Raw genomic sequence first — 16214 nt, forward strand, 5'->3', positions numbered from 1 at the left:
TTCTCAAACTTATTTTTTATTTACTGTTTTCAAATGTCAAGCTCTGCAGAAGCAGGCAGAGAGCACAGGCTGAGTACCTTACAGCAAGGTAGCATCTGCAAACGACAGATTCCCGTGAACGGCGGGGAATGTCAGGCTTACTATCACTCATCCTCCGTGATCCCACTCTTCATTCAGAAAGTCAATTCAATTAAAAACAAAACAAAACAAAAGTAAAACTTCCTCTTTTCCCAGGTCACCTGATTTTCCCAGCTCTTCAAACTCTGCTAGAGCCCACTAAATTCTGCCCACTTACTAAAATAAGCAGAAACCCAGGGATCTCTTCTCAGTCCAATCTGCCAACTTTCCTGTTTTCTTTTGCAACATAAAGCAAGGCCCACAAAAATCTCCCTCTGCTTGTAAAGCACTCGGCAGGCTGCTCCAGTACCGCTCCATTGCCCAGCTGCCCCCGCTCCCTGCCTGGCACCAGCCGCCTCCTGGCATCGCCTGCCCACGTGATGCGAGTCTCTGCCAGGTCAAAAAGCTTTTCTCCAGCTCCCATTCACTGGGTTTTCTTTTCAAATGTCACTGATAGTATCCAAAAATACCCTGGCAAGGCAGGTGGGCTCAGTTTTGCACCAAACCCACCATTGCCCTGGAGCACAGAGTACAAGCATTGCAACATAAAGCACATTTCTGAACTTGGAAAGGACAATATAACGGAGGACACCACGCACATGAGATTTCTGTGGCCTCTCTGGATGCTGCGTGAGCTCGGATGAAACACGGCCCGTGGCTGTTGGCCGTGATTAAGGCTTTCTGGCTTTCCACCTGCAATAACCAGCCCTGGGTTCACAGCAGGTTCCAAGGGGGACGGGATGGCGTACCCAGCCTCTCAGCTCTGCCACTGCAAAGGAGGGTACCGAGAAATCAAACCTCAGGCTGTGGGGTCCTCACACATTGCTGGCTCAGCGCTGGCTTTTAATTTTAAGTAGAAATATATGAAATTACCAATAGGGTATAATGCAATGATTTTCTTTCACAGTCAAAATGAGGTGTGATGCATACAGTGATGATAAAGCTAGGTTGTTATTTCAAGCATCAAGCCCTAATACATGTGCTTAAGCTGTAATGGATACCTCCAAATTCCTAACAGGATTTTTCCTACCAGCCAGTTAAAATATAATGTATTCCCTTAGAGAACAGCACTGGGTAAAGCAATAATAAAGGTAGTGATTTCTTTTCAACAATCCTCTTTATTTGGGGATTATAACTTGTGGATTCCACAGCATAAAGTTCTTAAGTGGCCGTTCCCCTGATATCAGGTTCCCAGTACCAGAAACCAAACTGCTGTACGCAGCGCTCTTATTTCCTACACAATAGGTGTGCAGACACAAAAATAACGTCTCCTTTTTATGAGAGGCCAATTAACGTCTTCCAGGAATCTAAAGAGCCATGTCACGGAAAAGGGCACATACCTAGTACCCATGAAGGGAAGGGTCACTGCTAGGTACTGGGACATATATGCACTTACAACTCAATTTAAGCCCTTTCACATACATTCGTGATCCTTGTGCTGGATTTACCAGTATATTGACTAAGCCTTAAGCAGTAGGAAAAAAGCATCGTTTAATAGGTGGATCTGAAGCTAAACCAGTAGGCAATGAAGATTTTGGAAGGGCAACCAAAGGAAAGGCATTGCGATGTTCTCAGAAACACAACGGCGCCAAAATTTCATCTTGATGTTATTTATTCTCCGTGACATTTTCTCTATCTTCAAATCAAAGAGAGACTGCCAAAAGCCAGTGCTGCAAGCTGAGCCTGGTGAAAAATCAGGCTCCTCACCTACACAACCAGAGTTGGGTGGGAAACAGTTTTCTCATCCTGTAAAGCTTTTCAAGGTTTCCAAGTGTTTCGCTGTTCCACCCTTGGGAATGAGACCGGGGTTAGTATGAAAAGTGAATGAAAGAGACTTCAGGAGAACCAATGGGTTGGTCTTGATGGGGTTCATCCTCAAACAGGTTCAAACCCTGTTCTTCCTCCCCCATATTCAGTGAATGCCTTTAATACCTGGCTACTAATGCTCTGGGGAAGGTCTCTTTCCAGTTATTTCACTTTATATAATTTATTAATTGCTCAAGGATCCAGCAAGAGGGATAGATTACCATCTCTACTGCTTAAGACTCTCTTCTAAGATACCGGAGACCATGTCCAGACCTTGCTCTGCATCCGAAATGACTGCTCCTTATGCCAGCTGTAATTCTGGGGTGTTGTTAGTCTCTCCTCCTTTTGCTCGACTGGACAAGCCAAGAAGTACATCCAAGAAAAAAAAAAAAACTTGTATAGCCCAGAAATGAACTTTTCATTGAAAAAGGTGTGCTCTCAATAAAAGCTTCGTTTTCCTTAAATCAAACTACTTTGCTTTAAAATACTGCTTGAAAAAGTTCCAACCATCTCTCTTCATAAACAAAATGCTTGAATTAAACATTTAATTTTATCTAGAAACTGTGTTACAATAAATGCAATTACCAGGGAACAGTATGCTCATCCAAAGGTATGGGCATGCCTGGATGTCGTGACCAGTAAACATTTATTTTTGTCTGATACAATTTAAGGCATAACTTTTCTAATCACAGTTTCAATCGGAACTTTGTCATCACATAGCACTAAACACTATAAACACTAAAATGGACCTCCAAAACTTTTAAACCTTTATTTCAGCTATCAGATTTGTTTACAAAGTTGGAAGCTGAAAAGCTCCTTGCCCTAAAGTTTGATTAAATTTAAATCAGTGGATTGCAAACATTCAGTATACAAAGTCCATAAGCAGCCCTAATGCAAGAGAAGTGGATTAAAACAAGGGATAGGAAAACTAACACCCAGATCAAGAGAACTGTTCAAAATATCTGTTTATGTCACTTTTGTAAGGGCTGAGAATACAGTTTCAAGTCGAGTGACTCCTTGCTGAGCAACCAAGGCATTATGTTCCTTCTGTTAAATACCAAATGCTAAAAGTTACAAACTTGTGTAATGTGCTTTCCCGCTTGAAAGGAAGCTTCAAAATAATTCACACTTGTATGATGCATATTTTACTTCCAATAATTACCTTCTCTCCTAAAACGATTTGGAGAGTCTAGCTGGCTACACACCAAAGTAGTACATTTATCATGAGTTTTTCCATAGCCAATTTTTTTAAACATTAATTATGCATTATAAGGCTTGAGAAACACCAGACGTGGCGAAGGCAGGGCATCGCCTCTACAGACCATGGCCAATGTTCAACACGACCCCAATTCTCTCCTGAAGTGGGTTCAAGGAGCACCAAAACTCTGATTTACTCAGAAATGACACAAACTTAATCTTCTTAACTGCTAAAGCAGAATTACGAAAGACACTATTCATATTCTCTTTAGGTGTTAAATCCAGTAAGACCTTCACGACTCTCTTCTCCCAACCCTTTCAACCCCAGCCATCCTACTCTCTCCTTTCTGCCACAACCACTTCCCATTTCTCCCTTCATCCAGCCTCGCGTAACCTTCACCTCCCTACCACCCTTTCTGCTGTCCCTCCACTTGGGTCCACTCCTTCACCCACCCCTTTCTTGGATGCAGGACTCGGTAACCGTGTCCCATCCTGACACGCAGACACCATACATCTTTCCTGCAGCTCTCCTCCCCACACCAAAATGCATTTCTAAATCACAGCCATGCAAACTGCACTCCAGATCTCCAAGGCCAAGCTACTGACTTCATCTGGCTTGGGCTCAGCTCAGCAGATATGGAAGAATTCCATGAACTCAGAAAAAAAAAAAAAGGGCGATTTCCTCATATAGGTCAGGACCTAGGAAAACAGCTGCTGAAGAAAAAGGAAGACATGGGTGTGTTAAAAACAAAAAAGCTCTTCCAAGGATAACGGAAAATGCCAGTGGGAGAGGAGGGGAAGAACCGCGTGAATGCAGCAGGAGGAAGAGGCTAGAGAGGGCACAGAACGTGGGAAAAAGTGAAGCACAAAAGCTATAAAGTACAGAGGGAGAGAAGAGACTGAATTGTGAAGGGAGGAAAAGAAGAGAGAAGGGGAGAAAATGACACGTCAGGAGAGGCAGGAGATAAGAGTAATAGGAGAAAGGCTGGAAGGACAGCGTGAACATCAAAGGAGAAAGAAGGGCTGAAGATGGCTCAAGGGAAAGAAGTTATTTTTACTTAATAGGACAGGCCAATTTTAAGCAGTTCTCTGGTACTATTTGTGAAAAAGAATATCCTCCGTTTAAGAAGCACTCCTTTGACATCACACACCTCTGGTGTGATGTGTCTCGGCTTCCTTCTGTAAGTGTGTCGTCCAAGGAGGCCGTTCTGCCAACCCCCCCTAAAAGGACCAACCTCACAGACCCCGGAGCTCGCAGCAACACCCCAGTTCCTCCAGTGCTCTTAAAGGGCTTCAACGTTGTATTTTAATTGTGTTCCTGCACCTAATAAGGTTTATCTTTCTTGACCCATACAAAATAGCTTGAAATAAATTCAGTGTAATGCTTTCACCTGCCAAAATAATGCTTTTACCTGCCACAATACCATTTGCCAGGCATAACGTTGGTTGCAATAACCTAAATGGAAACTAGCGGTGCTGTATTTTATCCATTGCACATGACTGTGCATGTATGTGGTGACCCAGTTTATTGGGAAGGTTCATTACTTTTACATAGCTGAGTATGCCAGTAAATGCCCTCTGAAACTCATTAGTGTCGCAGGGCATCAAGGCTCAGAAGTAATGAATCCCTCCACCTCTACGTAAGGTAGGAGTATTCCCTTTCTTTTTATATGCCTGCGGCAACCATAATGACACTTTGGCTTATGGCTTGGAGGATGGGGAGAGGAGCTTCTGAAGCCACCAGCCGTGCTCAGCATCAGCTGAGTGCGTTAATGCAATGGACATACAGCTCCTCCACCAGCTGCTCTACATAGGGTACGACCCATTAGCACAGCAGAGCTGGCTTTCAGGTCCATTTGTTTAAGTGCTGCTATCACAAGCAACCACACAGCATCCAGAAACCCACCGAATTTAGCTGTTCAATAGCTTATTTAAAACCACGTAGCCAATCCATTAAAAACCCTCTGCAAGTAAAGGATAAAACCTTCAGGGAAAATGAGGAAAGCGACCCTAACCAGAGGGGACACAGTTCAGGCTTCTTCCTTTGAGCTGAATTGATCTCACCTTGGGCTACCGTACCTCTGAACGGCGCTGGTTTGCTGAAAGGCAAAGGTCACCTAGGACACGTACTTGTGGGTCAGTATTTTTCAGCACAGGTTAGGGTTGGTGGGAAAGCCTCTCATTTCATTTCTCTGAGGTGAAGGACCAGCTCTGGACAAGCAAGGTTGCGTCACCATCCCTGGAGGTATTTAGAAGACGTGTAGAAGTGGCCCTTACGGACATGGTTTAGTGGTAGGCTTGGCAGTGCTAGGTTTATGGTTGGACTTGATGATCTTAAGGGTCTTTTCCAACCTAAACGATTCTATGATTCCAAGGTCATGCTCCAGCTGAGATGCATCAGCCCACGTTATACATTGCCCAGCATCATCTGGAGACAGCAAGGCGGCACTGCGAGGAGAGCCACACGGTGACTTAGCGATGGTCACTCATCTGCCCCGGCCAGAGGAAGTAAACTCGAGGAGCATTTTAATGGATAAAAGATTAAACAGTAAAAAGGCAGAAAAAAGGTGCAACATGCGAGAGGTGTGGAGTGCTGCCTTTTTATGGGATCTTAGGGTTAAAATCCTTACTGTTCATATTCACAACTTTTTTTTTTCCATTTTCACCTTAGAGTCGTTCCGTGATATCAGGCAATATGTTTACAAGCACTAAACAGCAGTAGATGGGTTTACAGTTACACGAAGCTATGCATTCAGCTATATGTGGCTAGCTCACCAGGAAAGCTGGTAGCATCTATTGCAGCCAAGGAGCCAAGTCTAGCTTGACTCGTTGGCATTGCAGAAAAACTGGCAGCCTGTTCATTGTCGGAGGGCAGACTTGAAATAAATTCAGCAATCCTGCAAACTTATTTCCATAATATATGCATATATATTAAAACAAAAGACTAACCAAGCAGTTTTGCCAGAAATGCTTATGTTTTATTTGCAAGTGTCAAGATGGGTGTTGCAATGTGAGTAGTTTTATTCATGACTTCTGAGAATTTGCCAGATCTGGCAAGATAACCGCTCTCGTCCTTCCCTGCGAGCCTCTCTACTCCAGGCTATGGTACAAACCCCTACCGAGACAGGGGATGGAGGAAAAGCTGCTGAGAAACCTCTTCAGCAAGGACCGCTCTAAAGTCCATTGCTGAGAGCTGGGGTCTGACACATGTCCTCACGCTCCTCACCACGACCGGTGGGAAGTCCATCAGCAGCTGCCGCCTCCGCTCCTCCTCAGAGGAAGGAGAAGCCCATGAGTGAAAGGGGAAAAAAGGGGATTGTGCCAGCTCAGTTCCCAGAAAAAGGATTAACGTTACCCTTAAAATTAGGAAACTGATTCACAGAAATCTCTGCTAAGAAGCTATTAACGTTGCCGTATACCGAATATTTTCCTCGCAAGTAAATGGAAGGCAAGGCATTTACCTCTTGATGCCTCAAGTTTCCTGGCACGCTTGTTTATCCCCATCTAAATAACAGCCTTCGACACAATGCCAACCACAACCTTGAACGTGACCCTGGCATGACAGAAAGACTTTGAACTTTCCCTTTTAAAAATACCCTTCCTTGACATACCCAAAATGATCACTAGGAGCTGGAACAGGATAGCCAGAGCAGACTGGGGTGATGCTCCAGGTAAATTACACAAAGGCAGTATTGTACTTGCAGTATTTTCTCCACTAATCTCTCAAGGCAGGAAGACCCTGCTTCCACTTCCAAAATCTGAGTGAGATGGGCTGGTGGGACGAGAAATGACAAAACAGAGCAATCTCAATTTTAAGCTCCTTGTTTTCTCTCATTCTTTCAGGAAAAACTACTGCAAACCCTGACAGGTATCCAACCCTTCCTACCCTCATCGGTACTCATACTGCAAAAGACTCCATTGCTGACCAAAGACAGGGACCGAGGCACGAGAAACCCCAACAGCTGCCCGCCAGGGTCTGGGAGGAAGGGAAGGTGGCCCTCAGTTTTTGATGGTTTTCTCCTCCTAGGACCCACCAGGGAGGACAACCTCAGATAACTTCTAAACCAGCTGGATACAGTTTTCCTAGTGCAGCTTATGAGGACAAAAATCACACCCGACGCTGGTTTTCTAAATTGCCTCATTTCTAAGCCTTTTTCTTCTCCATTAGTTTGCTGATGAACACTGAACCAGAACTCATGGACGACTTCAAACTGCTCCCTACGAATACAACAAAATAACGCTCTTTTCCAGCATGGCAAGACTGAGCGGAGCTCCTGCTAGGCAGTCCTCAAGTTAGTTACTTCTAAAATTAACAATTTGTTCATCTCTGACAACAAGAGCTAAAAGCAACCCTTGCCCCCAAGAACTTACTGCACGAAAAAGAGGCAGAAAAGTACAACCCTGAATAATCCAGAGGAGGAAAAGCAACTGTTCACCTTTCATTTCTGTCATCATAAACACACAACTTCTGAGTTTTGGGATAAGTGACATTTTCAGAAGGAATGGAGTGGGTGAGAGGGACGGCGTGCTTCCCACTAGCATTCTGGAGCCTGCGCCAACCATTACTTAAGCCTGTAAGTATATTATTAATCTGCTTTCATAATGACCTGCATTTCTCTAGCACAGCGACCACAGCACAACCTGAGAACATCCTGCTCTGCTCGGTGCAAGCAGAGGTGGAACATCTGCACGTAGCTTTATCTAGCTCCTCACATATGCTTCGCGTATCTTCTAAAATATTCCTGACAATTGTGGTTGTCCATCACTGTCAACACTTTCTTCTCTACTTCAATTCTGACTCCAGTCTTAATGCAACTAAAAACCACACATGTCCAAGAAATACTTTTCCAACCAGACTCAACCACGGGTCAGTCTTTCCTTCACTTCCTTGGGCTCTTTTTTCTTCAGCCAGCTGAACAACAACTGTTTCAAGTAGGCCATCAGCAATTCTTTTTTTATTCCACAGCTACTGACAGAGGAATATGCTGCTCTTCTCTCCCTTCCTCCTGCACCAAAGGACATTCCACTTTCTTTTTCTCCTTTTCTTTTTTAGATAAGCCTTTGGAGAGCCTTTAGCTTATCTACGTGAAGGTTTTCTTAAACTGTCCCCAAGAACACCTGTTGGAGAATGTGGCATCAGACATTCAGATTAGGCAGCTAAATTATTTTGACCAACTACTTTTACTATTGTCTCCCAAGATGTTCAGTGTGTTTGCTCTGTTTAAGAGTTCAGCATCTTCAAAGCCTCTTATGAACAACAAATTCTCATGATCTCTCCAAAGCAAATTAGATGCATGCGATCGAGTCTCTGAATGCGGCGATCGCACGCAGAACAAAGAGCTCAGCACTGTTATTTTAATGGATTTTCAATTCTGTTGCCAGGTCAGTAATCCTTTTTCTCCCAGTGTCACACAGAGACTTCAAAAACCACAGCTGGGGTGGAACAGTCAGTGTTTGTTTTATCTAGGAGGACATCATACGGCATGGTTCTTTCTAAGCAAATCAATTTATCTGCTGTTGACAGCAAGTATTCATCAGCAGTGATGCCGAGTTGTACTACTCAGGAGGTTACTAAGAGTGCACTAGGCACACGACTTCCAGCTATCAATTTGACAAACATCCTAAACCATTTTATTTGCCTTTATTTCCTTTCCTGAGGCTTGATAATCCATCAAACTTACTGTTTGTAGCGTGCCGCACAGCAGTTCTGGAAAAGGCTCTGATGCAATAAAACCAGAATTGTTGTTTATGATAAAGAATCATCAACAGGAACATGGAGTTCGGGGGGGGGGAAATAAATAAGTAAATCAAACAAACTAAAAAAACTCCCATACTTTCAGAAAAATTTCCTTTTGCAGTAGGAAATGAAGCTCTGAATCAGGATTTAAGTATGCACTTTATTTCAATGCTTGGCTTCATCCAGGCACTCACTGCAGCACTACCTGGAAGACAACTGCTCTTCCAAATTGAGAAAACCAAGTAACAGGTAGTTACGTATTTCTTCCAGCATGAGATATCAAAGCACCATTAGCCGCATGGATCACTTTTCTTTTAATAGGCAGGGAAACAGAGGCAGGCAGATGAGACGCTGGTCTCCGAGGATCCCAACAAGGCTAATGGCAAAGCTGGGAACAGACCCAAGGTCTCCGAATGCTGAATCAAGCTGTGTCACTGCTGCTCTGACTCACCCCAGGAACTGTTTGCTAAACACTGTGAAGCTTTTCAGAAGTTCCGCGTGCCGTGTCAGTTATTTGGGTAGAAGCAGCGATTCCAAGTACTCTAAGGTCAACTCATCAGCCTTGGCATTGAGCTTTTCATGAAGGTCTAACGTCCGTAAGCCGGTGACGGTTATTTCTGGAATCTGCCTACATTTACAGTACCCGAGATTTACGGGGAGATTAACAATCATACTAAACGTCTGTAATCCTGCTGCTAGCACAAGAGGTAGTACATCTTCCTAACTCATTTGTTCTGTTCTGACAGCAAAACACAGGATTTGCTTTGCAAAAAAAATTTTGGCTAGGGGATGAACAGGGCTTTAAAGTCTTTTCCTAAAGGAGTCTGCAGCCAAGATATAACCACCTATTTTTACCTTATTTTTGGCTATAAAGATGGTTTCTTGCTCTTTTCTACAGTGATCAGAGATGCAGAAAGCTTCGGTGCATGATCTATGCAGTGGATGTGACACAGTTTGAAAGAGTCATATCCCGTACCTTTTTCAGGAGGAAACTGAAGCTAAAACTGTATCCATCTATCAGTTACGTATCCAGCGGGATTACTTAAGCACGCAGGGGAAGAAAGTCGAGACAGATGAGGTATTTTAAGCAGAGATAGCACACTTTACTGGCCTTTCTGGTAGTCTGTAATGCTTCAGCATTCACAAGGAATACAGGCATAAGATTCACAAGGAATACGATGACTCATGCATCCTGAACAAAACCAGACCTGGCCATTGCATTCCTTTCAAGAACTCCACGTGGAAGAAGAGAATATCAAGTCTTAATATTTATTTACACAGATAACGCACGCTCTCTGCCTTGCCATCTGGGTGCAGCAGAAAAGCAGATAGGACAAGACAGTATCAGGCACAAAAAGCCAAACAAAACACGTCCTTATAATAATTCAGAACAAAGACTTTGCTTGATATTTTCCTCTCCGAAGTGGGAGCAGGCAACAGGAAAGCATTCACTGCTCACAGCCTCTCAGAAGGTGGTGGAGGAGCAAGCTCCTCCGATTTCAAAGCAATAGGATGGCACCTTCCCACCACCACAGAAGTAGGGCTAAATCTCAGTAATACAATAAAATTTAAGCTGTAAATCTCACCTACCATAAGTGATAGTATCACACACAATCTGCTCTTGCGATAACAGCGAACGATTTGTTTATCACTCAAAAGGCTACGATCTGTTTTGTAGACTTTTCCAAAAAATGCTGAAGCGCACACGCAGCAGTAACGCTCACAGTCTGCGCCTTCACCCACCGTGTGATACCCGCTCCTTTCCAAATGAAACACCGGTCAAACACTTGGCAATTTTGTTTTCACTGCTCATGAAAAATTGCAATTATTCTGGAAATTATGCTATATCATACATAATGTTTGTAAGGATAAAGTACAACGGCTGGGAAAGAAAAACTCTCAGAGTAGAAGGGGAGCATATTTGATGTAATTGGAATTTTCTTTTACAGAAATAACATTCCTAGGGTAATAAAACTTGTTCCAAAAGTTCTTCTCTATGCTGTCCCAGTAAGCATCCGGACGCACGCATTTTCCAGCGCACCAAGTGATGTAAGGCAGGAGACCTTCCAACAGGTTCCATTAAAATTGACATTTTCCCAAGGACCAAAAAAAATCCCAAGCCGAGTGTTTCCGTACCTGTGAAGCAAGCCTCCGCATGGCCTCTTCCTGGCGCCGGCGCATTTCGGGAGTCCCCGGGCAGCTCCCGCTGGTGATCGACGAGTGAGCAGAAGGCGGCTGGGTTAAGGGCAGCTCTCGGTTTGCATCCACATCTGTCCCAAGGAAAGAGGTTATGAATTGCTACAGGACAAACACCACCGACATCATTATTACAGACTAGGCAGGTGCTGTTCTCTAGCAGATCCTGCATGGCAGTTAAAATACTTCCCATAAATATTTTACTTAGGATTTCAGGCAGCAAGAGACTGTGCCACCATCCAGTCAGGCCAGAGGGTCCCCAAGAAACTGCCTTTGGAAGCAGCACTTTTGGGAAGGACCGCTAAGATAAAGCATTGAGCTTGTCTTATTCATCTTCTCCACTGCAATTTCATTGACCTTAAAATAATCACCGTAATTGAGCGAATTGTGCTCTCTCAAAGGTATGTTCTGTCTTCAAGTTTGGTATATTTTAATCCAATGCTCTCCTGCTGCGTAGTTCTGCCAATAGGTTTTCCCTCATTATGAACAATCGCTGGTTAATTTGCTTCCGAGTCCTTCTTCAGCGGAGACAGTGGACTTTTCTGAATTATGTGCCTATTTTATAACATAAATCAATGGAAAGCCACAGCTGACATATCCATCTGAAACCCAGTAATGTAATCAGAGGGAGAGAAGCAGGAGTAGCACCAGGATCTAGAAAAGGCCTGCAAGCAAATAATGAATTTTACTGGAATCATCTCTGTCAATTTTAACTGCTTGCTATTGCATTTTAGCTGTTTCTTTTGCCTGGCAAAGCAGAAATTGGCTTTACCAGTTGCTACAAGAGTCTGTTCACTTGGCCTTTGTGGGTAACATTCTCAAACCACTTTTCTTCTCACTTATAGGTACTCATAACGGAGTATTTTTGAATGATGCTAAGATAAGCAGTACTTGATGATGTCTAATTACTGATTTCTTTTAGGAACGTTTTAAAAGCAACAGTCCTCGTAAGTGCAGTCCGTACTAGCAGAGGATTTTCCTGAATGGATTGCCGCAATGCCCCCTTGAGCTTGACTTGAAATCATAATGCAAACAATGACCCATTTAATGGCAAACAACAAAGGAGGACGACTACTGCCTACATAATTAAACCCTGAATGTGTCAGCAATGATGCACATTATTGATTTTGAACATGCAACCACCTTCACCTGTATTATTTTGCTGAGACAGGAATTAAGAGCATGAGGCTGTACTTATGCCAGCTTGCTAATGCCAACAGCGCAACTGCTGTAGTATAGTCAGGTCACCTGATTAGCATTTATTATTAAACACAGATTTTACTAAGCAGAATAGGTTTTTTTTTTTTCCAGCATGTGAAAAAAAAAAATCGGAAAACCTGGCAGAATAATTATTATCTTCTACAGCTAGACTAGGACTTGTGATTTCTTTAGGAAATAAAGTCAAATTAGTTGATTGATTTCGAAGGTCTCCTCCCAATAACTAACGCTAAGGAATCATTCAGCTTTCAACTTCACGGCCAAGCCAGTGTGCGAACTGAACAACAGTGTGTTAGGTGTCACCGAGGCTCTTCGCTCTTTGTGCGTGAAAGATGCAGGGCACCTTCTCATTTGAAACATCCACCCTTTGAGCCCAGAAACAGTTAAGTACAGTAGTCTCTTTAATCTCCACAATCCCTCTAAGCAGACCGGGCAGACATACACTTGGTGCACTGCAGAGCTGCAGTTAAAATACAGAAACAAGCCCTGCCTTTCACTACGCATTGTTCATTTAGCTCTGACAAGTGACACTATTCAACATGCCAACATTCGGTGACATTTCAGATATTTTGACATGGCTAAGAGCACTGCATTCCAGTAAACAGATTTAACTACACTTTCACTGAGATACAGTGACCTAGATCCTTAAAGATACCTTTAGGTACCTAACCCAGTATTTTTAGTTCTGTCTTACTCACTCACTGAGAGTTGAATGATTTTAAAATGTTGTCATTCCCACCTGCAAACATGTCAGCACAGAGCGATGTGAATTGGATGGGACCACAAGAGGTAGAGCAATCCCGGCTGCCAAGCCTACATGGGCTCGTGACCCACCTTAAACATTTACACCATGACAAACGGAGATAAACAAACCGTATGGGAAGGAGAATGCACCACCACAGATTTGTAATAATAGAATACCGGCAATTAAAATTGGAGTCTTCCCAATCAGAGAAGGTCCGTGCTATTTCAAAGTCAGAGAAATAAGAGACAGACAATTCTGACTCTTCAAAAAGCAGATTTTGAAGAGGAGCAGTATAAATATTGCTGACAGGTGCTTCCTTTGCTTGGCAACAAAGACTAAGGTGATTTCTTGGGCCTGAAGAGGAATGGGACCTTTTCAGCCAGAACCATTATAAAAACCGATGGAAAAGGTCTCTGATTTTTGAAGACTGGCGAACTGCTCTACTTACGTTTCGGAGAGGCATGTGGGCTATCAGAAGCAATCTGTCTCATACGTGTGCCGTGGCAGCTGAGCGCAACCAGTCTGGAGATGATGGCGGTTTTTCCAAACCCGATGTTCCCAACGATCACTACACCTCGGTTGACGCTGGCGTTTGAACTCTGCAGTTGCGCATCTATCTCGTGGAACACCCAGTCCCGGCCAACGAAGACAGACTCGGTGGTGATGCTGGGCACCTCGAAGAGCAGCGGCTTCAGAGAGATGTCGGGAGGTCTATAAGGTGCGAAGCGTACTATAAAGAAGCAGCACAGGGAAAGAACATTAACATCAATGCTAACAGTAAAACTATACTTCAGAAATTGCTGTATAATCTTCCTTAGAAATCTTTTTGTAGCAAAAGGTGAAAAAAATACAAGGTTGTTTATTACCCACAGGTTTGTTGTTAAAAGCATCTGGCTCATTCATTGCATTTTCCACCAAAGGAGTTTAGAGAATTTTATGAGAAGTAGTTTACAGCTAGGGAAAGGGTAGCTGGAGAAATGAAGTTTCTTGCTTAAAGTCACTGTAATTAAAGGCCCTGCCACCGACAGAATGGTACGCTTCCCAAGGCGGCTACCCCGTGACACAGTATTGTATGTCTGTTTAATATTGAGGTATAGTATGTCTGCTCACCTCTTCAACCCAATCAGCACAAAAAAAATCTTAGCACTTAGAAGTGTTAAAGCTATCTAAAGCAAAGTTATTTCAACTCTCCTCAAGCATATAAATAAAAAACAGATCGCTGATAGGATTATCCTGTATGGCAATTAAAACATTTTCTCTTTTCACAAGGAAAAGCTGCGTTGCAAGCAACGTAAAGTTAAGGAGGAGTGCAAGAAACACCTCCCCAACAGATCACGTATGCCGTGCAATGCTAACACTTAAAAAGACGGATATCGATCGTGCTACTTTTTGCATTTTTTTATGCACTAAATCATAATAAAATGTACAACCAAACCCAAGTCAGCCCTGAAGCTTTTTCAGGAACATTTGGAGGTGGAGAGAGAGGTTATTTGCTGTCTTTCGGTTTGGCACAAGCTATCCAGGGAATGCACACCTAAAAAGAATAACAATTATGCACAGATTCATGCAAAGATGCTACTAGAAAGACCAACTCATACGGTGCGTTCTGCCTATGAGATCTGTAATTGGGAGATGACACACATAAATCTATAAAAAAAAAAGATTAAAAAAAAGTGAGGGAAGCAACTTTGTGCCGGCAGAGACAGTTGCTGGATCTTCCCACTTTACCACCGATACGGTTTGTTAATTAAAAACTTTCAGAAGGTGGTCACAAAGACAGCAGGTGATTCCCACTCAGGGGGAGGTTAGTCACACTGCGTGTTTGAGCTGCAAACTTCGAATTGTAGAACATAATTCCTTCCAGTCAGGGCTAAGTGATGGGGAGGGAGCTACATCCAGGGGACAGGACTTCCGACCTGGGCCTGCTAGGGCAGCTCTGAGCACACCCTCCAACAGCCACACAGGTATCGTTCCTCACCTTCAACAGATTTATTTCAGCTGATGTGGTAGGCTGTGGAAAATTTCAGCTGTGGATCACAGAAGCTGAATTCAATCTGTTCTGAAATCATACGGCACACTGCAAACGAAAACCACCATACAAAATCTAGATGTCTTCATAGCATATTTTAAAAGAAATCCCATGAAGTCGCGGAGGAGGAGTTCCCCGAGCAGGGCTGCAGGGGGATTGAAGTAAAAAAACTATAGGTTTGCTCAGTGTTATCTCCTGGCACGATCACACGCCCATCATTTACATTAGCTGCTTCCAGTGGAGACCGTTTGGTTTCTTTGAAGTTTTAAAAACCCTCAGACACTTAAAAAGCACCGACATCATTCAGCAACCGCTGACGTCTGTCATTTCTTCACCCGCTCACCCTCCGCTGTGGACGTGCGGGTGGTGGTGTAATCCCCACGCAGACCCCCCGGCCTGGCCTGAAGGCCCTCAGGGGTACAGAGAATGCTACTGCACCCGATTTTGTGCTAAATTCATTGAAAATGGTTTATCAAATTCCAGCAGTGGGATGCAGAGGTTATAGATGTGCCACCGCCCTGAAGATCTTACTGTAGATATAAAGTTTCTGAACAGTCCAGCGTGCTGTGTCAAGCTCTGTGCCTCGGGCTGAGCTCCACTCCCAGGCTGTGCAAGGAATCCCTCTGGACACTACAAACCACGACAGTGTCAGCTCCCTCCAAGTCCCCCCAACCTCCCTCCCTCCACACCAGTAGAGCGCTCGCCCCAACCCCGGGGCTCTGCCACTTCTGCCCCAGCACGGCCTTGTCCTTGGGCCCCGATCCCAGCCCTGTACTGGGACCCTCCCTGGGGAACTGATGCCCATGGCTCAAAGCACCTTGAAATCCTTCACAGACCTGACCAGGGAGCTGATCCATTAAACCAGAGCCGATAAAGGGGTTGGGATTGAATGTTACATTAGATATGCCTAAGGAAAATAGCTTGTATTTAAAAATGTTAGGTATTTAGAATTTCAAATTCCCTTTTTTTTTTTTTTTTAACTTATACAGAAAATGCTGCAGACAGGAGCTGTATTTTTATTCCCACTTGAAAATGATGAATGTGCTTTAAATTTATCCTAGGGTGGAGAAGGCTTTTGAATCGCATGAGCTCACAAGCAGCTCGTTTGATTCCCCTTGCTGGGGTCTGTCACGCGAGCGCAGCGGGATGTGCTGGCACGGGAAGATGCT

The 16214-nt window shown here is 43.8% G+C and overlaps 1 protein-coding gene across 1 annotated transcript in view; it reads right to left on the bottom strand.

Moving 5' to 3' along the window:
- TANC2 (tetratricopeptide repeat, ankyrin repeat and coiled-coil containing 2) overlaps positions 1 to 16214 on the bottom strand; it is a gene marked incomplete at its 5' end in the record, with an annotated part of 106460 nt that overhangs the window by 51208 nt on the left and 39038 nt on the right. Inside the window, 2 exon segments of the mRNA XM_009696372.1 lie at positions 10994 to 11127; positions 13465 to 13746. Coding sequence (XP_009694674.1) covers positions 10994 to 11127; positions 13465 to 13746 — 416 coding nt within the window.

The sequence above is a fragment of the Cariama cristata genome, unplaced genomic scaffold (genome assembly GCF_000690535.1).
Source record: "Cariama cristata isolate BGI_N322 unplaced genomic scaffold, ASM69053v1 scaffold2833, whole genome shotgun sequence".
Lineage (NCBI taxonomy): Eukaryota > Metazoa > Chordata > Aves > Cariamiformes > Cariamidae > Cariama > Cariama cristata.